Source organism: Salvelinus fontinalis, chromosome 42 (genome assembly GCF_029448725.1).
Source record: "Salvelinus fontinalis isolate EN_2023a chromosome 42, ASM2944872v1, whole genome shotgun sequence".
In the NCBI taxonomy this organism is placed as follows: Eukaryota; Metazoa; Chordata; class Actinopteri; order Salmoniformes; family Salmonidae; genus Salvelinus; species Salvelinus fontinalis.
In genome coordinates, this window is record NC_074706.1 from 3,562,112 (window position 1) to 3,580,323 (window position 18,212).

General features: G+C 43.1%; 3 protein-coding genes across 3 annotated transcripts; all 3 read right to left on the reverse strand.

The window, feature by feature from the left end:
- Positions 1–7: 7 nt before the first annotated feature.
- Positions 8–3,596, reverse strand: LOC129841609 (putative zinc finger protein 66). The gene is made up of 4 exons (XM_055909990.1): positions 3,088–3,596; positions 2,681–2,862; positions 2,254–2,562; positions 8–1,975 (listed from the first exon to the last, which is right to left on the reverse strand). Exons 3-4 carry the CDS (start codon positions 2,422–2,424, stop codon positions 1,763–1,765), a joined length of 384 nt encoding a protein of 127 aa, XP_055765965.1. The 5' UTR covers positions 2,425–2,562; positions 2,681–2,862; positions 3,088–3,596; the 3' UTR covers positions 8–1,762.
- A 59-nt stretch (positions 3,597–3,655) lies between these two features.
- On the reverse strand, positions 3,656–14,428 carry LOC129841587 (equilibrative nucleobase transporter 1-like). The gene is made up of 13 exons (XM_055909957.1): positions 14,322–14,428; positions 12,637–13,711; positions 12,021–12,150; positions 11,465–11,511; positions 10,689–10,765; positions 10,025–10,117; positions 8,163–8,302; positions 7,649–7,800; positions 7,403–7,546; positions 7,174–7,281; positions 6,738–6,924; positions 4,248–4,371; positions 3,656–3,982 (listed from the first exon to the last, which is right to left on the reverse strand). Exons 2-13 carry the CDS (start codon positions 12,827–12,829, stop codon positions 3,842–3,844), a joined length of 1,536 nt encoding a protein of 511 aa, XP_055765932.1. The 5' UTR covers positions 12,830–13,711; positions 14,322–14,428; the 3' UTR covers positions 3,656–3,841.
- A 535-nt stretch (positions 14,429–14,963) lies between these two features.
- On the reverse strand, positions 14,964–18,208 carry LOC129841591 (zinc finger protein 813-like). Its single transcript, XM_055909961.1, has 4 exons — positions 17,726–18,208; positions 17,531–17,634; positions 17,167–17,254; positions 14,964–16,083 (listed from the first exon to the last, which is right to left on the reverse strand). The coding sequence occupies exons 1-4, from the start codon at positions 18,009–18,011 to the stop codon at positions 15,203–15,205; spliced, it is 1,359 nt and encodes a 452-aa protein (XP_055765936.1). The 5' UTR covers positions 18,012–18,208; the 3' UTR covers positions 14,964–15,202.
- Positions 18,209–18,212: the final 4 nt, after the last annotated feature.

Below are 18,212 nucleotides of genomic sequence, written 5' to 3' on the forward strand. Positions count from 1 at the left end.
AGAGAGAAGTCCCTTTTCGGTTAGTGCCTTATCATTCTTTGAACTGTTAGCATAACTGCTGTACACATGTATTGTTTAAGTTTTAAAAACGGTTTTACTGTATGCATATACTGTTGTTTAAGCTAGTTTACTGTCCGAAGTCTGATGGGACTCTTACTTCTGAACCTATTCATTTCAGTTCTAGGAAAACTCTAGATTTATATTTTTTACATTTCAGAATTTTATATATACATAATTGGTTAACCAACAAGGTTGAATTTTCATAGTGTCTGTAGGATTAATTTACTTCTCTGAGAAAAACACTATATAAAATATATTGCAGCTGAAACAATTGAAGATTTATTGGTTTTGTGGAGGAAATCAGACACAGTGGATTATGGCAAAGCTGTAGATCTAACAAGAAATTGAACATGTAACTTTTATAGTCTTAACTGTTTAATCAAATGTTCCGAGGCTTAAATGTTAGAATAGTGAACCAACACATTTGTAATCCTAAACGTGTTCACATAATCAGTTCTTCATCCTGTACAAGGCTTTGTGTTTGCATGTTAGAATGACTGTTCTTTATGAAAGAAACTTGAAGTATATCTGATCAGTTTGTATGGTCATACAAATAGCATTTATCCCTGTACATTCTTACTGTCAATGGCTTTTGGGTATTTGTAAGTAAACTTTGTTTTAGAGAGATGTTTCAATGGGTCTTTTCATTGACACTCATATCAGGGTTTACTTCAGCCAACTGTTAGCATGGAGGAGGAGTAGCTATGGGTGAATTCATTCGTTAAACGCTGTAGAAAAACATTTTGCAACTAAAAGGGTTCGTCCCTGTTTTATATATAATTTATTTAACAAAAAACCATTTGCTTCTGTTTGGTCTTCACCTGGGAGTTACTGGTGATGTCATAGTTGTGATGTCATTGCTGAGGTGACTGGTGCTGCTACTATGTGTTTAGCTGCTACAGGTGAGACTTGTCAGGGATTTACTAGTGTTACTATGGGTTTGGATACTATACTGGTGCTATGGGTGTTGCTGTGGATGATACCACAGCCATGTAAACTAGTCACAGAGGATGTTGTTTCACTGTTTGGCCTGTAGATGGTGCTGTGACTCTACCAGGAGTTGTGAACCTCACTACAGGTACTTGGAACAAGGTCAGAGGCTGTCCCACTCCCTGGTTGGCTACAATCATAAAAACAGACCTGGGACTTGTTCTTCCTGCTGACACACTGCATTCTAACAACAGTTCCTAGACCTGTTCTTGCTGCTACAGCACTCCCTGGCCCTGACAAGCTGCAGTCTAACAACTGGTCCTATGATACAGCACTCCCCGGCCCGGTCACAAGCTGTGGTTTAACAACTGGTCCTATACCTGTTTTCCCTGCTACAACACTCCCTGACACAAGCTGGTGTCTGACGTGTACTACTAGACACTGACACGTAGTTTATAAGACGGGAACACGTTTTCTTCTTTCAACACCAAACTCTGCTCTGACTTCTTCATTGTGATCCTCCTTTTCTGCTGGAACTGTCTGTGTCTCTGACTCCGTTTCTCCGTGTCACAGCTGTGGTTATCCAGTTGGTTCAGACCTGTAAAACTAACCCGACACAGGTCAGCTGAACGAAGGCGGTTTGGCCTGTCCTAGTCTTTGCCTCCAATCCAGATGACAGTTAAACTTTGACCTTGACCCCGGGGTGGGGTGGGTGGACGGTTCGACGCCGTGCTCAACATTAAGGTGAACAGTGAGGTGTGCCTGCGGGCGTTCACCACGGAGACATGGAACACTTGTGGCGCGTCTTCCTGGACTTGGGCTCTGTAACGTGGGTACGGCGATGGAGGGTGAGGCGGTCGGGCTGGAGGAATCCCTTGCCGCGGTCGGGATAGACGTAGGGCGTATCCTCTGAGTGGAGCTTCAGGTGATGGGGTGTCTTGTTGCAGTCCTCAAAGGTGTGGTCACGGTCCTCCATGTGGTGGACCTAATACAGGGAACAATGTTTTTGAGTTTCTCACGGCGCCCATTTAGCTATTCTCATCGCCAGTTCTTTTATACGGCAATATTTTTTTAAAGAATTTCAAAAACAACCATTCTCAAAGCATACCTATAGTATACCTTTGTGTGTAGTATTGTTTAGAGTAATTACAGGAGTCCGCATCTCTCCTACACTTCCTCAACCCCTTATGAACAGCGTTTCCTACCTATATGTATACTGACAGCAAAACCAGGGACCAGTCCTCTCAACCTAACTTGACTGACCTTGTGGTTATGCAGAATCCTTGCTGTCCTGAAGGCCTTGAGACACTTCACACACAGGAAGGGCCTTGTCACCAGCTGATGACTCGGATCATACACTGTTCTGAAGCTCCCCCCGTGGGGACACGGGCGAGGTTGCTCACTCAGGTGGCCCAGGGCGTGCGCCTTCATCATACCGGCGGTCGCAAACGTCTTCTCACAGTACGGGCACGGAAACGGCTGCTCTCCCGTGTGCTTGCATCCGTCGGAACGGAAGAAGGTGCGCGGGCAGGCGGAGCCCCACCCCCCTTGGTGTAGTAGTTTGTCAGATTCCTGTCGGCCAAATAAAAGTGATAGAATGGGTAGGTTGGCACTCAAAGTAGCTAGTTCCAAAGAGCTCACTCTTACCACAAGCTGAAATCATGTTTTGCTACGTCTACCCAGTACCTACCTGTCTGTGGAAGGTCTTGTTGCAGTCGGAGCAGGAGTAAGGCTTCTCTCCCGTGTGGACAGTAGGTGCATCAGCATCATCCTGCTGTCCTGAACAGACTGCATGTGTGGTGGAGGCTTGATCCACTGCCTCAGTATGGTGGATCTGGGTCTGCTTTGGTATCGCTGTGGTCTACATGTGACCTGTTGTTGTTGGGGAAGTAAGGCAAGTGTCAACATTGGCAATAACTTGAACCGATTTTTATCTCCTGACTTGTTATGGGCTACATTTAATAAATGTACCCCCAAACTTGATCAAAATACCTTTATTGTGTGTTCGATTACAATCAATTATACAGCAGTAAGCTACACACATATTGGACAATATTTTGTATGTTATATTGATTCAGTGTGTGTGGAATGAACTACCTGTGTCTGTGCCATCGTTGTCGTAACTGACATATTCATTTTCTTCTGCAGCTAACTGAACTACTCTGCTCTCTCCGTTCTCGGTACTGGACCTTTCACCGTAAGAATAACGTCGGCGACCTGACTTTGACAGCTTGGTTATCTCCGCCAGTAACGTTTTTTGCAGAGAACCCATACAACGAGCCAACGGCACTTCAGAGATGGACAGAAGTAAAGCCACGACTTCCTCTGTTGACATATGTTCAGGTGTAAAACTAGATCGCATCAAGTCGATCACTTCATCCACCGTTCGACTCGGAATAAAATTGTAAATAAACGTGGTTTCCTCCATTTCTACAGCTGTTGTGAAACTCAGGATATTGGGTGTACATCGGTAGTTTCAACTCTGCCTACACGAGACGAAAACCTTGAATACCAATCTTTATCAGGCTAAATTGACATGTGATCGCCAACTAGTTTGTTTTGGACTGCGTGACTCAATTTGACCGGAAACCAGTTTGTTTTCAATGACGACTTCCGGCATGACGTACTATGCCATTACTTGTTATGCTTAGAAATCAGGACACAATAATGGATAATACATTTTATTGAAAACTATCCAACAAAACATACTGATGGAAAATATGGGACTACTGTAAAACATAAGTATAAAAAATATTTTATTATTATTTTACATTTTCACTTATTCCCTTTAAACAATTAGAAATAAGACATTTCCTGTTTCCCTTGGCTCAGGACCCTCATGTACTGTCCCCTACATTTTGGCCTCAGCCAATGTGATGGCAGCACCGCCGGCCATATCCTCCCTCTGATTGGTCAGTTTCCTGCAGTGGTAGAAGATGTTGATTGGATGGATGAACGCCAGTAGAGTGAGGAGAGTCAGAGCGATGTTCACCTGAGGAGGAAAGACGACAAAGACGGCCCTTTTGAGAGAGTAGCATTAACCTTACTGGTCTGCAAAGTGGGCCAACTGCATGTTACACAGTTATTATGTTATGAGCTGTGAGGTTCAACAAAGACATTTCCATATTTACTTTTTGGCAAGTACAATACAGTACATCTACTAATCTCGTCCACTCTGCCTGCTCTCTCACGATAGCAACTGAGCCTGGGGACGAGGTTAGTCATCTAGTGACCGTATGTTTGTATGACCCACTCACATAGAAGGGGTCTCCACCTAGGGCTCCTTTGACCAGGGCGAAACAGGGGTACTGCAGCAGTGACACCACGGCAGACAGAGACATCACCAAACCATACAACTTCCCAAAGTGGACCCCAGGAAAACTGTGGTGAGAGAGGGCAGGGAGGAGAAAAGAAAGGAGAGCCGGACATCAACTGAGGGAAGTATGAATGAGTAGCACTCAGTCGCCTTCCTTTATTGTAAACTTTAGTCTTTGAACTGTATTTTCACATTTTAAAATGTCAAGTCTATTGTCTATTTATTTCCCTTGTTCCTTCTTCTATAATCTACCTTTTTATTTCCTTCCTGTCAGATCTCACTATTAATCTGCTACTCTGCCCCCACTATTAATCTGCCACTCTGCCCCCACTATTAATCTGCCACTGCCCCCACTATTAATCTGCCACTCTGATCCCACTATTAATCTGCCACTCTGACCCCACTATTAATCTGCCACTGCCCCCACTATTAATCTGCCACTCTGATCCCACTATTAATCTGCCACTCTGCCCCCCACTATTAATCTGCCACTCTGACCCCACTATTAATCTGCCACTCTGCCCCCCACTATTAATCTGCCACTCTGATCCCACTATTAATCTGCCACTGCCCCCACTATTAATCTGCCACTCTGCCCCCACTATTAATCTGCCACTCTGCCCCCACTATTAATCTGCCACTGCCCCCACTATTAATCTGCCACTCTGATCCCACTATTAATCTGCCACTCTGCCCCCCACTATTAATCTGCCACTCTGACCCCACTATTAATCTGCCACTCTGCCCCCCACTATTAATCTGCCACTCTGCCCCCACTATTAATCTGCCACTGCCCCCACTATTAATCTGCCACTCTGATCCCACTATTAATCTGCCACTCTGCCCCCCACTATTAATCTGCCACTCTGACCCCACTATTAATCTGCCACTCTGCCCCCCACTATTAATCTGCCCCTCTGATCCCACTATTAATCTGCCACTCTGCCCCCCACTATTAATCTGCCACTCTGCCCCCACTATTAATCTGCCACTCTGATCCCACTATTAATCTGCCACTCTGACCCCACTATTAATTTGCCACTCTGACCCCACTATTAATCTGCCACTCTGCCCCCCACTATTAATCTGCCACTCTGCCCCCCACTATTAATCTGCCACTCAGGCCCCACTATTAATCTGCCACTCTGTTCCCACTATTAATCTGCCACTCAGGCCCCACTATTAATCTGCCACTCTGCCCCCCACTATTAATCTGCCACTCTGCCCCCCACTATTAATCTGCCACTCTGCCCCCCACTATTAATCTGCCACTCTGCCCCCCACTATTAATCTGCCACTCTGCCCCCACTATTAATCTGCCACTCTGCCCCCCACTATTAATCTGCCACTCTGCCCCCCACTATTAATCTGCCCCCCACTATTAATCTGCTAATCTGACCCCACTATTAATCTGCCACTCTGACCCCACTATTAATCTGCCACTCTGACCCCACTATTAATCTGCTACTCTGCCCCCCACTATTAATCTGCCACTCTGCCCCCCACTATTAATCTGCCACTCAGGCCCCACTATTAATCTGCCACTCTGTCCCCACTATTAATCTGCCACTCTGCCCCCCACTATTAATCTGCCACTCTGCCCCCACTATTAATCTGCCACTCTGATCCCACTATTAATCTGCCACTCTGCCCCCCACTATTAATCTGCCACTCTGCCCCCCACTATTAATCTGCCACTCTGATCCCACTATTAATCTGCCACTCTGCCCCCCACTATTAATCTGCCACTCTGATCCCACTATTAATCTGCCACTCTGACCCCACTATTAATTTGCCACTCTGACCCCACTATTAATCTGCCACTCTGCCCCCCACTATTAATCTGCCACTCTGCCCCCCACTATTAATCTGCCACTCTGCCCCCCACTATTAATCTGCCACTCTGCCCCCCACTATTAATCTGCCACTCTGCCCCCCCACTATTAATCTGCCACTCTGCCCCCCACTATTAATCTGCCACTCTGCCCCCCACTATTAATCTGCCACTCTGCCCCCCACTATTAATCTGCCACTCTGCCCCCCACTATTAATCTGCCACTCTGCCCCCCACTATTAATCTGCCACTCTGCCCCCACTATTAATCTGCTACTCTGCCCCCACTATTAATCTGCCACTCTGACCCCACTATTAATCTGCTACTCTGCCCCCCACTATTAATCTGCCACTCTGCCCCCACTATTAATCTGCCACTCTGCCCCCACTATTAATCTGCCACTCTGCCCCCCACTATTAATCTGCCACTCTGCCCCCCACTATTAATCTGCCACTCAGGCCCCACTATTAATCTGCCACTCTGTCCCCACTATTAATCTGCCACTCTGCCCCCCACTATTAATCTGCCACTCTGCCCCCCCTATTAATCTGCCACTCTGCCCCCCACTATCTGTCTCTTTATCCCTCTTTCACTCACGCGATGCTGACGAAGGCTGCGTTGCCTCCGTAGAGGAAGGAGCGGTTGAGGACCTGCAGGATGAAGGTGAGGTACTGGAGAGGGAGGAGAGGAGAGGAGGCGCAGATGGAGAAGAGGAGGCACTGGAGGGAGGTGAGGAAGAGGGAGAGAGAGGAGGAGCGCAGGTCTGCCTCCTTACCTGTTTCTCCTATAGACGGAGGAGGTGAGAGAAAGGTTGGGTGAGGATGATGGACACACACACACACCAGAACCATGGCCATGCTCATTAGGCATGAAATAGGATTTAAAAAATATATTCTAGACTGAAACAGGAGGTAGGCCTACTACCTGACCCAATAAGGATACCCATTATCGTCTTTCATTGCTTAACATTTTGCTACTTTGTGCTCTATTGAACACCATCCTGTTGTTACTAAGCTAGAGCCATGTCACCCACCTGGAGCCAGTGGCTTCCCCTTGTGTCTGTCCATGATGAGGCCGTTCCAGGGAGCACAGAGGACCCCAAACAGCTGGGTGAAGGCAAAGGCATTGGTGTACTGACTCACTGAAAGAGAGAGAGAGAGAGGGGGGAGAAAGAGAGAAGGGGGGAGGGAGTATTTAGATTCATTCAGTGAACCTATGCTTTGGTGTGTGCATGCGTGTGTGTGTTCATGTGTGTGGTTTACCCAGGGCTGAGTCGTTGTCGGCCAGCCGGTTGAGCATGGGGTTCAGTGTTCCGATGAAGAGGTAGTGTCTCAGCTGCATGACAGACAGCCACACCAGATGCCACAGGAAGAACCACGACTGCACACAGCTCCTGAAACTGGCCACTGAGAGAGTGTGTGTGTGTGAGAGAGGAAAAACATTTGAGTCAACAAAATGCACCTTCCATTCCCCGGCCAGATTAAAGATTGTAGTTGGCCAAACGACACCTTTCCCAGAGTTTTCCGACTGCTGCCCGTCATCAGACTGTAGGGGCATGTCGTCGGTCTCCGCTGGCCCCTCCCCCTCTGATGTCATCCCCGTCTCTCGAGTCTTCTCAAACTCCTCTACGTTGTAGCTGTTGGACTTTCCAGGGTTCACGCTGTTGAAAAGGAAGCACCAGGGTATAATCAAATATGTTTATCATCAGGGTCACCCATCTGATATGAATGCATGTCATTGAGACTGACCTAACAAATCAATACCATTTGTTAAATGCCAAACACAAATAATTATTAATAATGATTTAATTTCGTTTTGCATTTATCTATGAACATGTACAGGACTTTTTCCTGCCCAAGTAATCTGACAAGGAAACACTCCATGGTCTGGAAAACCCCCAGGCCCTCTGCGAGTCGTAGTTCTCTAGGTAACAACTACAACCTCCATACATACTATGGCATTATGTATCATAGGGCCTGGTCAGATTAATACTATCATATGTGTGGGAGTTGTAGTTCTCACCCATAGGTGAAGCCCTCAGGGAGTGGGTAGGGAATGTGGGTGTTGGGCATGAGGAAGAACGTCCTGAGGAGGTGGATGACACTGCAGACGGAGAGAATGAGGAAGGAGGAGCGGAGGGAGACCCCTCCTTCATACATCACCTGAGACGGAGGGAGAGACGCACGGAGAGCCACCAATGGATAGCTATTAAACGACCATGACTACATATAATAAAAATATCATCAATATATGGGATATATATACAAATATAATCAATATATGGGATATATATACAAATATAATCAATATATGGGAAATATATACAAATATAATCAATATATGGGATATATCTACAATATCTACAAATATAATATTATATGGAATATATCTACAATATCTACAAATATAATCATTATATGGGATATATCTACAAATATAATATTATATGGGATATATCTACAAATATCTACAAATATAATATTATATGGGATATATCTACAAATATAATATTATATGGGATATATCTACAATATCTACAAATATAATCATTATATGGGATATATCTACAATATCTACAAATATAATCAATATATGGGATATATCTACAAATATAATATTATATGGGATATATCTACAAATATCTACAAATATAATATTATATGGGATATATCTACAAATATAATATTATATGGGATATATCTACAATATCTACAAATATAATCATTATATGGGATATATCTACAATATCTACAAATATAATCAATATATGGGATATATCTACAAATATAATATTATATGGGATATATCTACAATATCTACAAATATAATCATTATATGGGATATATCTACAATATCTACAAATATAATATTATATGGGATATATCTACAATATCTACAAATATAATCATTATATGGGATATATCTACAAATATAATCATTATATGGGATATATCTACAATATCTACAAATATAATCATTATATGGGATATATCTACAATATCTACAAATATAATCAATATATGGGATATATCTACAAATATAATATTATATGGGATATATCTACAAATATCTACAAATATAATATTATATGGGATATATCTACAAATATAATATTATATGGGATATATCTACAATATCTACAAATATAATCATTATATGGGATATATCTACAATATCTACAAATATAATCAATATATGGGATATATCTACAAATATAATATTATATGGGATATATCTACAATATCTACAAATATAATCATTATATGGGATATATCTACAATATCTACAAATATAATATTATATGGGATATATCTACAATATCTACAAATATAATCATTATATGGGATATATCTACAAATATAATCATTATATGGGATATATCTACAATATCTGAAAATATAATCAATATATGGGATATATCTACAATATATACAAATATAATCAATATATGGGATATATCTACAAATATAATCATTATATGGGATATATCTACAATATCTACAAATATAATCAATATATGGGATATATCTACAATATATACAAATATAATCATTATATGGGATATATCTACAATATCTACAAATATAATCAATATATGGGATATATCTACAAATATAATATTATATGGGATATATCTACAAATATAATATTATATGGGATATATCTACAATATCTACAAATATAATCAATATATGGGATATATCTACAATATATACAAATATTATCATTATATGGGATATATCTACAATATATAATCAAATTAATCTGTTTTATACACTTGGCCTTTTTAAGGCAGTTATCTAGTAACCTGACGAGCAGAGCATTTTTCTCTCAGAGAGAGGCCTCTGTCCTGTAGGCTACAGTATGTGTGAGTTCTGTGATACCTTGATGATGAGGAAGACAGCCGAGGAAGAGTCGAAGGCTCCATTATAGAGGGTGATGATGGTGGAACGATGGGAGCCAAACAGGTTCCCAACCTATAGTAGCGAACAACAGTTCAACAAGTGTGGACATTCATCCAAGAAGAATACATCCACCCATATAGTACACAGTAGAAATACAGTATCCATATAGTACACAGTAGAAATACAGTATCCATTTAGTATACAGTAGAAATACAGTATCCATATAGTACACAGTATAAATACAGTATCCATATAGTACACAGTAGAAATACAGTATCCATATAGTACACAGTAGAAATACAGTAGCCATATAGTACACAGTAGAAATACAGTATCCATTTAGTATACAGTAGAAATACAGTATCCATATAGTATACAGTAGAAATACAGTATCCATATAGTACACAGTATAAACACAGTATCCATATAGTATACAGTAGAAATACAGTATCCATATAGTACACAGTATAAACACAGTATCCATATAGTATACAGTAGAAATACGGTATTTACTGAATAAATATCAGTTTTATGTGCCAGACAAAATAGTGTGTGACATACACCTGTTACACAGATGTAATGAATACTGTTTGTACTGTCTGGAACTGTGTTGAAACTGAGGAGTCATGGCATGCTGCTGTACCTGTATGTTTGTGATGAGGAACAATATACCTCCTACTGCGATGAAGGACAGGGCTGGGAACAGCAGCATGGACAGAGCTATTAGAGAGAGAGATAGAGAGATAGACACAGAGACAGCATAGGTCAAGTTCAATCTCTACTCATCCAACATTCTACACTAGGAATGTGCTCTTCCTAATGCTTTTGCAGGGTCCCCGTCCCCAGTCCACCTGGTCGTACTCCTGCTCTAGTTTCTGCTGGTCTGCCTGACGTGCTACCTTATCCCGGACCTGCTGTTTCAACCCTCTCTCTCCTTCTCCCGGTGTCTCTCTCTCTCGACCTGTCTCTCGACCTCTGAATGCTCGGCTATGAAAAGCCAACTGACACTTACTCCTGAGGTGCTGACCCGTTGCACCCTCTATAACCACTGTGATTATTATTTGATCCTGCTGGTCATCGATGAACGTTCGAACATCTTGAAGAACGATCTGGCCTTAATGGCCATGTACTCTTATAATTTCCACCGGGAACAGCCAGAGCCTGGTTCCTCTCTAGGTTTCTTCCTAGGTTCCTGCCTTTCTAGGGAGTTTTTCCTAGCCACCGTGCTTCTACATCTGCATTGCTTGCTGTTTAGGGTTTTAGGATGGGTTTCCTTACAAGCCCTTTGTGACATCTGCTGATGTAAATAGGGCTTTATAAATACATTTGATTGATTGTCTTTGTTCATTTATCAAATAACAAATATCAAGAGCTGTTCTGATTGAATAACAACCGTTATACTGTACAGTCTATGTTCACCTGAACTGGAGAAGGCAACCATCAGTGTACCAGTGGTGTAGAGACATCTGAGGGGAAACACAGAGCAGAGGTAGATAAAGAGGTATCACACAGTGGGTTATGGTCTGTTAAACTTTAGTCGCTGACACATTTCTCAGTGGGTCAGAAGACAACCTCAATAAACCTGTAGAACTTAGATTAAAATATGCATACACATTCTACAAAAACAATGCCTGAGTAAACCAGGAATGGACCCTCACCTTCCCACCCCCTTTTGACTCAGTGACTCACTCACTCTCTCTCTCTCGTCTAGGCGACGGTCTAGCTATAAACTTACTGAAGAATTGTTATTAATTGACTATGTGTAAATAAACTCTGTGGATGTCCTGGAAATACTGGTCAGAGGTCAGGACCTAGTTATATCCTTTAATTGTTAACATTGTAAGAATTATTTGCAATGGATATGCCATATATCACATTGTATATGGGTATATCGCCATCCTTACCTGACCAGGGCAGGAAAAACTCTGGGCCCTAGTAATGAAGCCTGGATTTCTGTAGTTTAAAAAAGACTCACATTCCCAGAAGCCTCGTTGCCATGGTGCCGAAGCGGTCGAAGATGAATCCGTTGGGAAGCGTGAGGAAGTTGTTCATAAAGGAGGTGACGGTGAAGACCAGAGAGAACTGTTCATCCTGTCCACTACAGTCTGAGAGAGATGGAGGGATGGGGAGAGAGATTAGGGATGATGAAGACCAGGGAGACCTGTTCATCCTGTCCACTACAGTCTGAGAAAGAGAGAGATGGAGGGATGGGGAGAGAGATTAGGGATGATGAAGACCAGGGAGACCTATTCATCCTGTCCACTACAGTCTGAGAAAGAGAGAGATGGAGGGATGGGGAGAGAGATTAGGGATGATGAAGACCAGGGAGAACTGTTCATCCTCTCCACTACAATCTGAGAGAGAGAGAGAGAGAGAGATGGATGGATGGATGAGGAGAGAGAGTGCGAGGGAGGGGGGATGGGGCAGAGTGAGAGATTGAATACAGAAAGAGAGGAATACAGAGAGATAGAGAGGGGGAGAAAGATAGAAGTCCTTCAGTTTTCTAGTATGAACTCCTCAGATGTGCTTCATATTCTATTCCAATCTATTCTATTCTGTCATATTGAACTGAATAGCATTGAACTACTCACCTGTTTCCACTGTACTGTTGGGTCCAGTAGTCAGATTGACACAGAGGTCAGCGAAGTATCCATCTGTCTTCAGGACGAAGACCAGCGATGCCCAACCGAAGACCACGCCGGCGAAACACAGACACTCCACCAGCCCTGTGGCCAGGGTCAGTCTGTAGCGCAACCCTACCCCTCCCCCCTCGCATCCCAGCATCCTCGCTGATTAACAGACTGACTGCCTGACTGGCTGGCTGACTAGCTACCTGCCTGGCTGACTGAGTCCTTGCTCTGACTGGCTTGCTGGCTGACCGACTGATAGCTACCTGCCTGGCTGACTAACTGACTCCCTGCTCTGACTGACTGGCTTGCTGCCTGTTTAACTGTCACTCAAAGGACTGTTCTTGTTGTCTTATTAATGTGAGGTTAATGGGTGACTGTATTCAAAGAGACCCCTTTTCTATCCTCTGACTCTTATGTCTTACTTTTCTATATGTCCTCCCTCTCTCTCTCTCTTTCTCTCTCCCCCTCGCTCTCTCTCTCCCTCTCTATCCTTTATATCCCTCTTGATACTTGCTTTGAGTATTTGAGAGCGACTGGCTGAAAAGTAGCTGTATCACTAGAAAGGAGTGCTGGGTGGGAGAGATAAGGAGTGGCATTCCAATTCAAACTGCACTATCAGAAAATATACTGGTTAACTCCCCTTCTCAATCAATGGCTGTTAGAGATAACACGTTTTATGACAGGTTTCAAACACCTAAGACTTGAAGTGGTAGTGGTGGCCATAGTAGAAATAATAGCAGTAGAATTTGAGTTCATAGCACACTAACATGAGTTGTCATAATAGTAGGCCTAGTGGTTAAACCCACGAGGAGTGGGAAGTTTCTCAACCTGCAGTGTAAACTGGTCGCTCTCACAGCCCCTCTGTCTATAGATGTGTTTCTCTTCCTCTTTCTTTCTCACTTCCTTGTTGTTCCACTTTGTGTTTATTTCCCTCTCTTTTCTTCAGTGTGTAACTCATGACTTTTGTTCATTCCTTTGTTGCCATTTCATAAATGATCCTGTCATTTGCTTTGAGAGGCGATTGTTCATCTTCCCCCTAAAATATACACGTGAAGAGGCATCACAACACGTGTCAGGTGTAATAATGCAATAACAATTAATAATAATAATAATACATAGTGCACATCAAACACTTTAAGGATAAATAATTATAATACAAATTCGGAAATCGGAATAATACAGACTAGAGACTATCGGCTACGGTCTAATGCGTAGTAAATCCGCTAATGGTATGAGAATGTGTACTGAGCTGTAGCCTACATTACAGTGCGGGAAGACTACAACAGATAAAGTACACTCGCCCTATAACGGTAATCCACATCAGATTAGCTACAGACTAATCCGCCATGCGGTCATTGCATTACTGTGTTTTCTTTGCGCGCAATCTGTAGTATGGTGCCAAAACGCCTCAAAATAGACAGTAAAATAGTTCGGTTATAACGGGACGTTGGCCAGTGTAGGACACTGTGCTGTCATAAAACAATAAAAACGTGTATGGCTATGGTAGAGCAACTTTTATGACAATTATTACACTGGCCACAGTTCAACCATGCAGCATTAATCATAAATCGTAGGCTATGAAAACTATGCCATACATAGGCTGTAGCCTATACATTCAGATATTAGCCTATATACCAGCTACTCACTTTGTTTAATGTCGATCCTCTTGTTGATTTGTGGTAGAACTCTAAACAGACACCTCGTCACCATTACGCGCAGGCGCCGCGATGTGCCAGTCCATTCGCTGTCTGTTTTTCCACCTGCGCTGCATGGTGCACGCGACGCAAGCGTTGGCCAGCCATTGGGGACTAGGCTAAATGACTAAAATATATGTGAGTGGTGAGTTGTCTCCAGTTGCTTACATCTAATTATAAACTGGGTGGTAGAGCCCTGAGTGCTAATTGGCTGAAAACCATGGTATATCAGGCATATACCAGGGGTATGACAAAACATGTATTTTTCCTGTTCTAATTACACTTGTAACCAGTTTATAATAGCAATAAGGCACCTCGGGGGTTTGTGGTATATAGCCAATATACCACCTGTGTCCAGACACTCCGTGTTGTGTTGTGCATAAGAACAGCCCTTAGCCTTGGCCATATACCACACCCCCTCAGGCCTTAAATATACACTCTAAAAGTAGGCCTAGCTACTCACAGCTGTGTGGGATTTCTGATGATAATGTCATTCATTGTAAAATGGAAATACTAACTTGGAATATGATTTGACAGCAATAATAAAATACATCTTCTGGAATTAAAAAGTAACTTGACCAATGAAAGCAGCCATCTCAACCATCAGCATTTTACTCAGAAACTGCCTAGCAACACAGCAGGCTACAATAAAGGCCAATTCACAGAACAGATGTCTACTGTATGTATTGAACTCTTGATTTTATGTGGAATCCCCCTTTGTAAAACTGGTTCAAGTCTTTCCACATAAAACTTTAGATCATATGTAAAACAAGAAGTCAATTACGTCACACACACACACACACATCAATTACGTCACACACAGGGCACTTCCATCACGTGTGTGTCTTCATGTGAGCTTGGAGGTGTGCACCATGCGAGAAGTGGCGTCCACATAGTGCGCAGGCGAAGGGTCGGACACCCGTGTGGAGCAGTTCATGCCTCCTCAGGTGACTGGGTCTGATGAAGCTCCGCCCACACACGGAGCAGTGATGCATCCTCTCTCTCGTGTGGTTGAGGGCGTGCCGCTTAAGGCAGCTGATGTAGGGGAAACCCTTCCCACAATGTTTGCATACGAACCTCCCCTCCTTCTCTTTACTGAGGGGAGCTCGAGTTCTGACAGTCCCACCACTTCCTCTTTGGTCTCCATGGTGACCAGGCATGACGGTGACGGTGTGTTTCCCCGGGAACGATGCGTAATCGTCTGTGGTCGTTGTCGAGGAGGAAGTGCGTTGTTGTAGTTGGTTTTCTGACGAGTAGGTGAAAAATAGACCAGAGGTGTCTGTGTAGCCACCGTACCCCAGGTTCAGTGCTGCATACTCGGGGTACGTTTGGCCCAGATCCTCCTGGTCGACCTCCAGGCCTGGTTCTCCTCCCGGTAGTGGGTTGAGGTCTGGACATGGGCTCTCTGGCTCCCTCTTGAGGCGGATCTCCTCAACTACTACAGGCTGGTCCTGGTCCAGGCAGTGAGAGCTGCTACTGAGGTCATGTTCCAGAGTTCTATGTTCTAGTTCTAGGTGTTCCATAGTTCTATGTTCCTGTTCTATGTGGTGTCCCATAGTTCTATGTTCCACTTCTATGTTGTGTTCCATAGAGTCAGTGAGCTCATCTCTACCCCCTGGTGGTGTACTCTGGAACCCCCAGTCCTCCTCAAAACTGCTCTGATCAGTGGGATGCGGTTGCCGGGCGACCAGTGGAGTGGTGGAATGCTCAGGAGCTTACATGCAGGAGAGGGGGCAACACGGGATAGAGAACAGAAGGCAATGTCATCATCATCATCTTCACCACCACCATCATCGGCATCATCATCATCACTACCACCACCATCATCACCACCGCCATGTAATATTGCATTTTGCTATCTGGATGTTTGAACTTGGCCTCCCTTCCTCCCTCATTTCATTTAAGCTCTTTCCTTCTCTCTCAGTAGCTAGGTTTACATCCAATTTAATGTGAATATTCTAAAATCTGCATAAGAAAATATGTACATTTTCCCACCAGTGGTGTGTTTCCACCAAATGGACTTGTTGCGGATTTTAAAAAAGGAACTCAGTCCGGCTTTCAACTTGAAACAGGAGAATGCACAAGGTGCAGTTTGGAAGTTGGGTAGTACCACATCAGTTCCTCTTGTCATGTCAGCCATTGCATACCTTAGAGAGCTATAAATAACTTGTCAGAAATGTCCAGATCAACTAAACATTTTTTTGCTAGGTTTATTTTGTTGATTCACTTAAATAACACATTAATACACATTAGACATTGCAAAATGTATAGAATTGCAAGAAAGTGACCATTAAAATGGCAAAATATTCTCTGCGACCCATTACAAAATGTGTAGAATTGCAGGAAATAAACTTTAAACCTAAATTATTATGGAGCGAGAATATTTGTCAAACGGCAGTCAAGCATCCCCAGAATCAGACCAATGATATTTATGGGAAAGGAGCAGCACCACCCTGAAGTTAATCATGTTATTTCATCTGTAGCCTAATCAACTGCATGGTTTCCCGAGTCCTAGTGGGACTAGCACACAACATATCATCACGTGACTCCACGTTTACTTCGATATGATGGTTATAATATCAATATTTGCGCATAGAGGCGTTTCAATCGCCAATTCTCGCATAATTCCTTTAACAGACAAAAAGGTTCCACCATGTCGAATGAACAAATTATCTGTTGGCATTTATAAAATTGTTCCGAAACTTTGTTTCCATCACAGCTGTAGTGATAAAAAAAAAATCGGCATGACTTTCCTTGTATAAAAACGGTGGATGGAAACGTGGTTTGTCTCGCTCACCATTCATCCTCAGTTCATTTGGGGCACCACATTCCCCTGGGCCGTCCTCCTCCAGTCTCTCTTGTTTGATGGTAACTGTTACAGTGGTCTGTCAACGGACAGACGGGACACACGGTGATAGTGTGATCAATGCATTGTTAATTGGAGGCGAATTACATAAACACTTACCTGCATGTATGCCTGTGTAATGCATTAATACTTTTATCCTATACTAGCCTATTAGCCTATTTTAGAAAATGTTGTATTAATCCTTATGTAAATTATACCATATAATTCAGCTGAAAATAATATCAATACCATGCCCACGATTAACTATTTTACTGCTGATAAAACAAAAAAGTGTAATGTGTAGCGGCTACACTACCTCGTCCGTCCATTGTCCCGCCCGCGCCGCGGGTCCATTACTCGAGTTGCTGCTGCAACCCTGCTGCGTAAAGACTTGGTTGGGCTTTTGTTCTCTGTTGGTTTCTGCATGGAAAGAGAAGAGGCCACATTACTTCATTTTCGACTGTCGATTTAAAAGCACCAAGCATTTAAAATGAAATCCATAAACACGTACGGGGCGTGTGGTGCGGTAGGGAACCCCCGTTCCAAAGTCTCTCGCGCAGCACAGTGCCAACTCCGTCCCCGCCGTGTTCAATCGTAGATGTCTTTTTCCGGTGCCGGTTTTCAACTACTTTCAGCTTTTTCATCAGGATTTCGTTATCGTGTTTTTTCCGTGACAGTTCCCCACGTAAAAACGTGGAGTACTCGTCCACCAGTTTGGTTATCTCCGCCATGGCGGCGGAGGATAGAGCTTCCATGATGGACGACAACTGCGTCTGAAACATTACGGTCCCCGACATTCTAGCTAGAATAGCCTAGCTAGCTAGATATTGATAATGGCAAGTTTTAAAGGGAAAATAACGATATTGATTTTTAATATGTTTAAACACTGTGGCCTGTAAGTGGACACTTGGTTGGGTAGTTAAAGCCCAGCTCATAGCGGTTTACAAATCCCTGTTCCTGTGTCTACAATAATAACAATGCAACATGACGTGATGACG

What these genes read in the sequence shown, in the direction of transcription:
- LOC129841591 (XM_055909961.1), bottom strand. Translation starts at nt 18,011, where the DNA reads ATGTCGGGGACCGTAATGTTTCAGACGCAGTTGTCGTCCATCATGGAA. An exon ending in CGGGACAATGGACGGACGAG is followed by an intron (nt 17,255 to 17,530) that starts GTAGTGTAGCCG and finishes GTCCGTTGACAG; the next exon opens with ACCACTGTAACAGTTACCAT. An exon ending in AAATGAACTGAGGATGAATG is followed by an intron (nt 16,084 to 17,166) that starts GTGAGCGAGACA and finishes CCTGCATGTAAG; the next exon opens with CTCCTGAGCATTCCACCACT.
- LOC129841587 (XM_055909957.1), bottom strand. Translation starts at nt 12,829, where the DNA reads ATGCTGGGATGCGAGGGGGGAGGGGTAGGGTTGCGCTACAGACTGACC. An exon ending in GCAACGAGGCTTCTGGGAAT is followed by an intron (nt 11,512 to 12,020) that starts GTGAGTCTTTTT and finishes GTTTCCCCTCAG; the next exon opens with ATGTCTCTACACCACTGGTA. An exon ending in CTGTCTTCCTCATCATCAAG is followed by an intron (nt 8,303 to 10,024) that starts GTATCACAGAAC and finishes CCTCCGTCTCAG; the next exon opens with GTGATGTATGAAGGAGGGGT.
- LOC129841609 (XM_055909990.1), bottom strand. Translation starts at nt 2,424, where the DNA reads ATGATGAAGGCGCACGCCCTGGGCCACCTGAGTGAGCAACCTCGCCCG. An exon ending in GGATTCTGCATAACCACAAG is followed by an intron (nt 1,976 to 2,253) that starts GTCAGTCAAGTT and finishes TCCCTGTATTAG; the next exon opens with GTCCACCACATGGAGGACCG.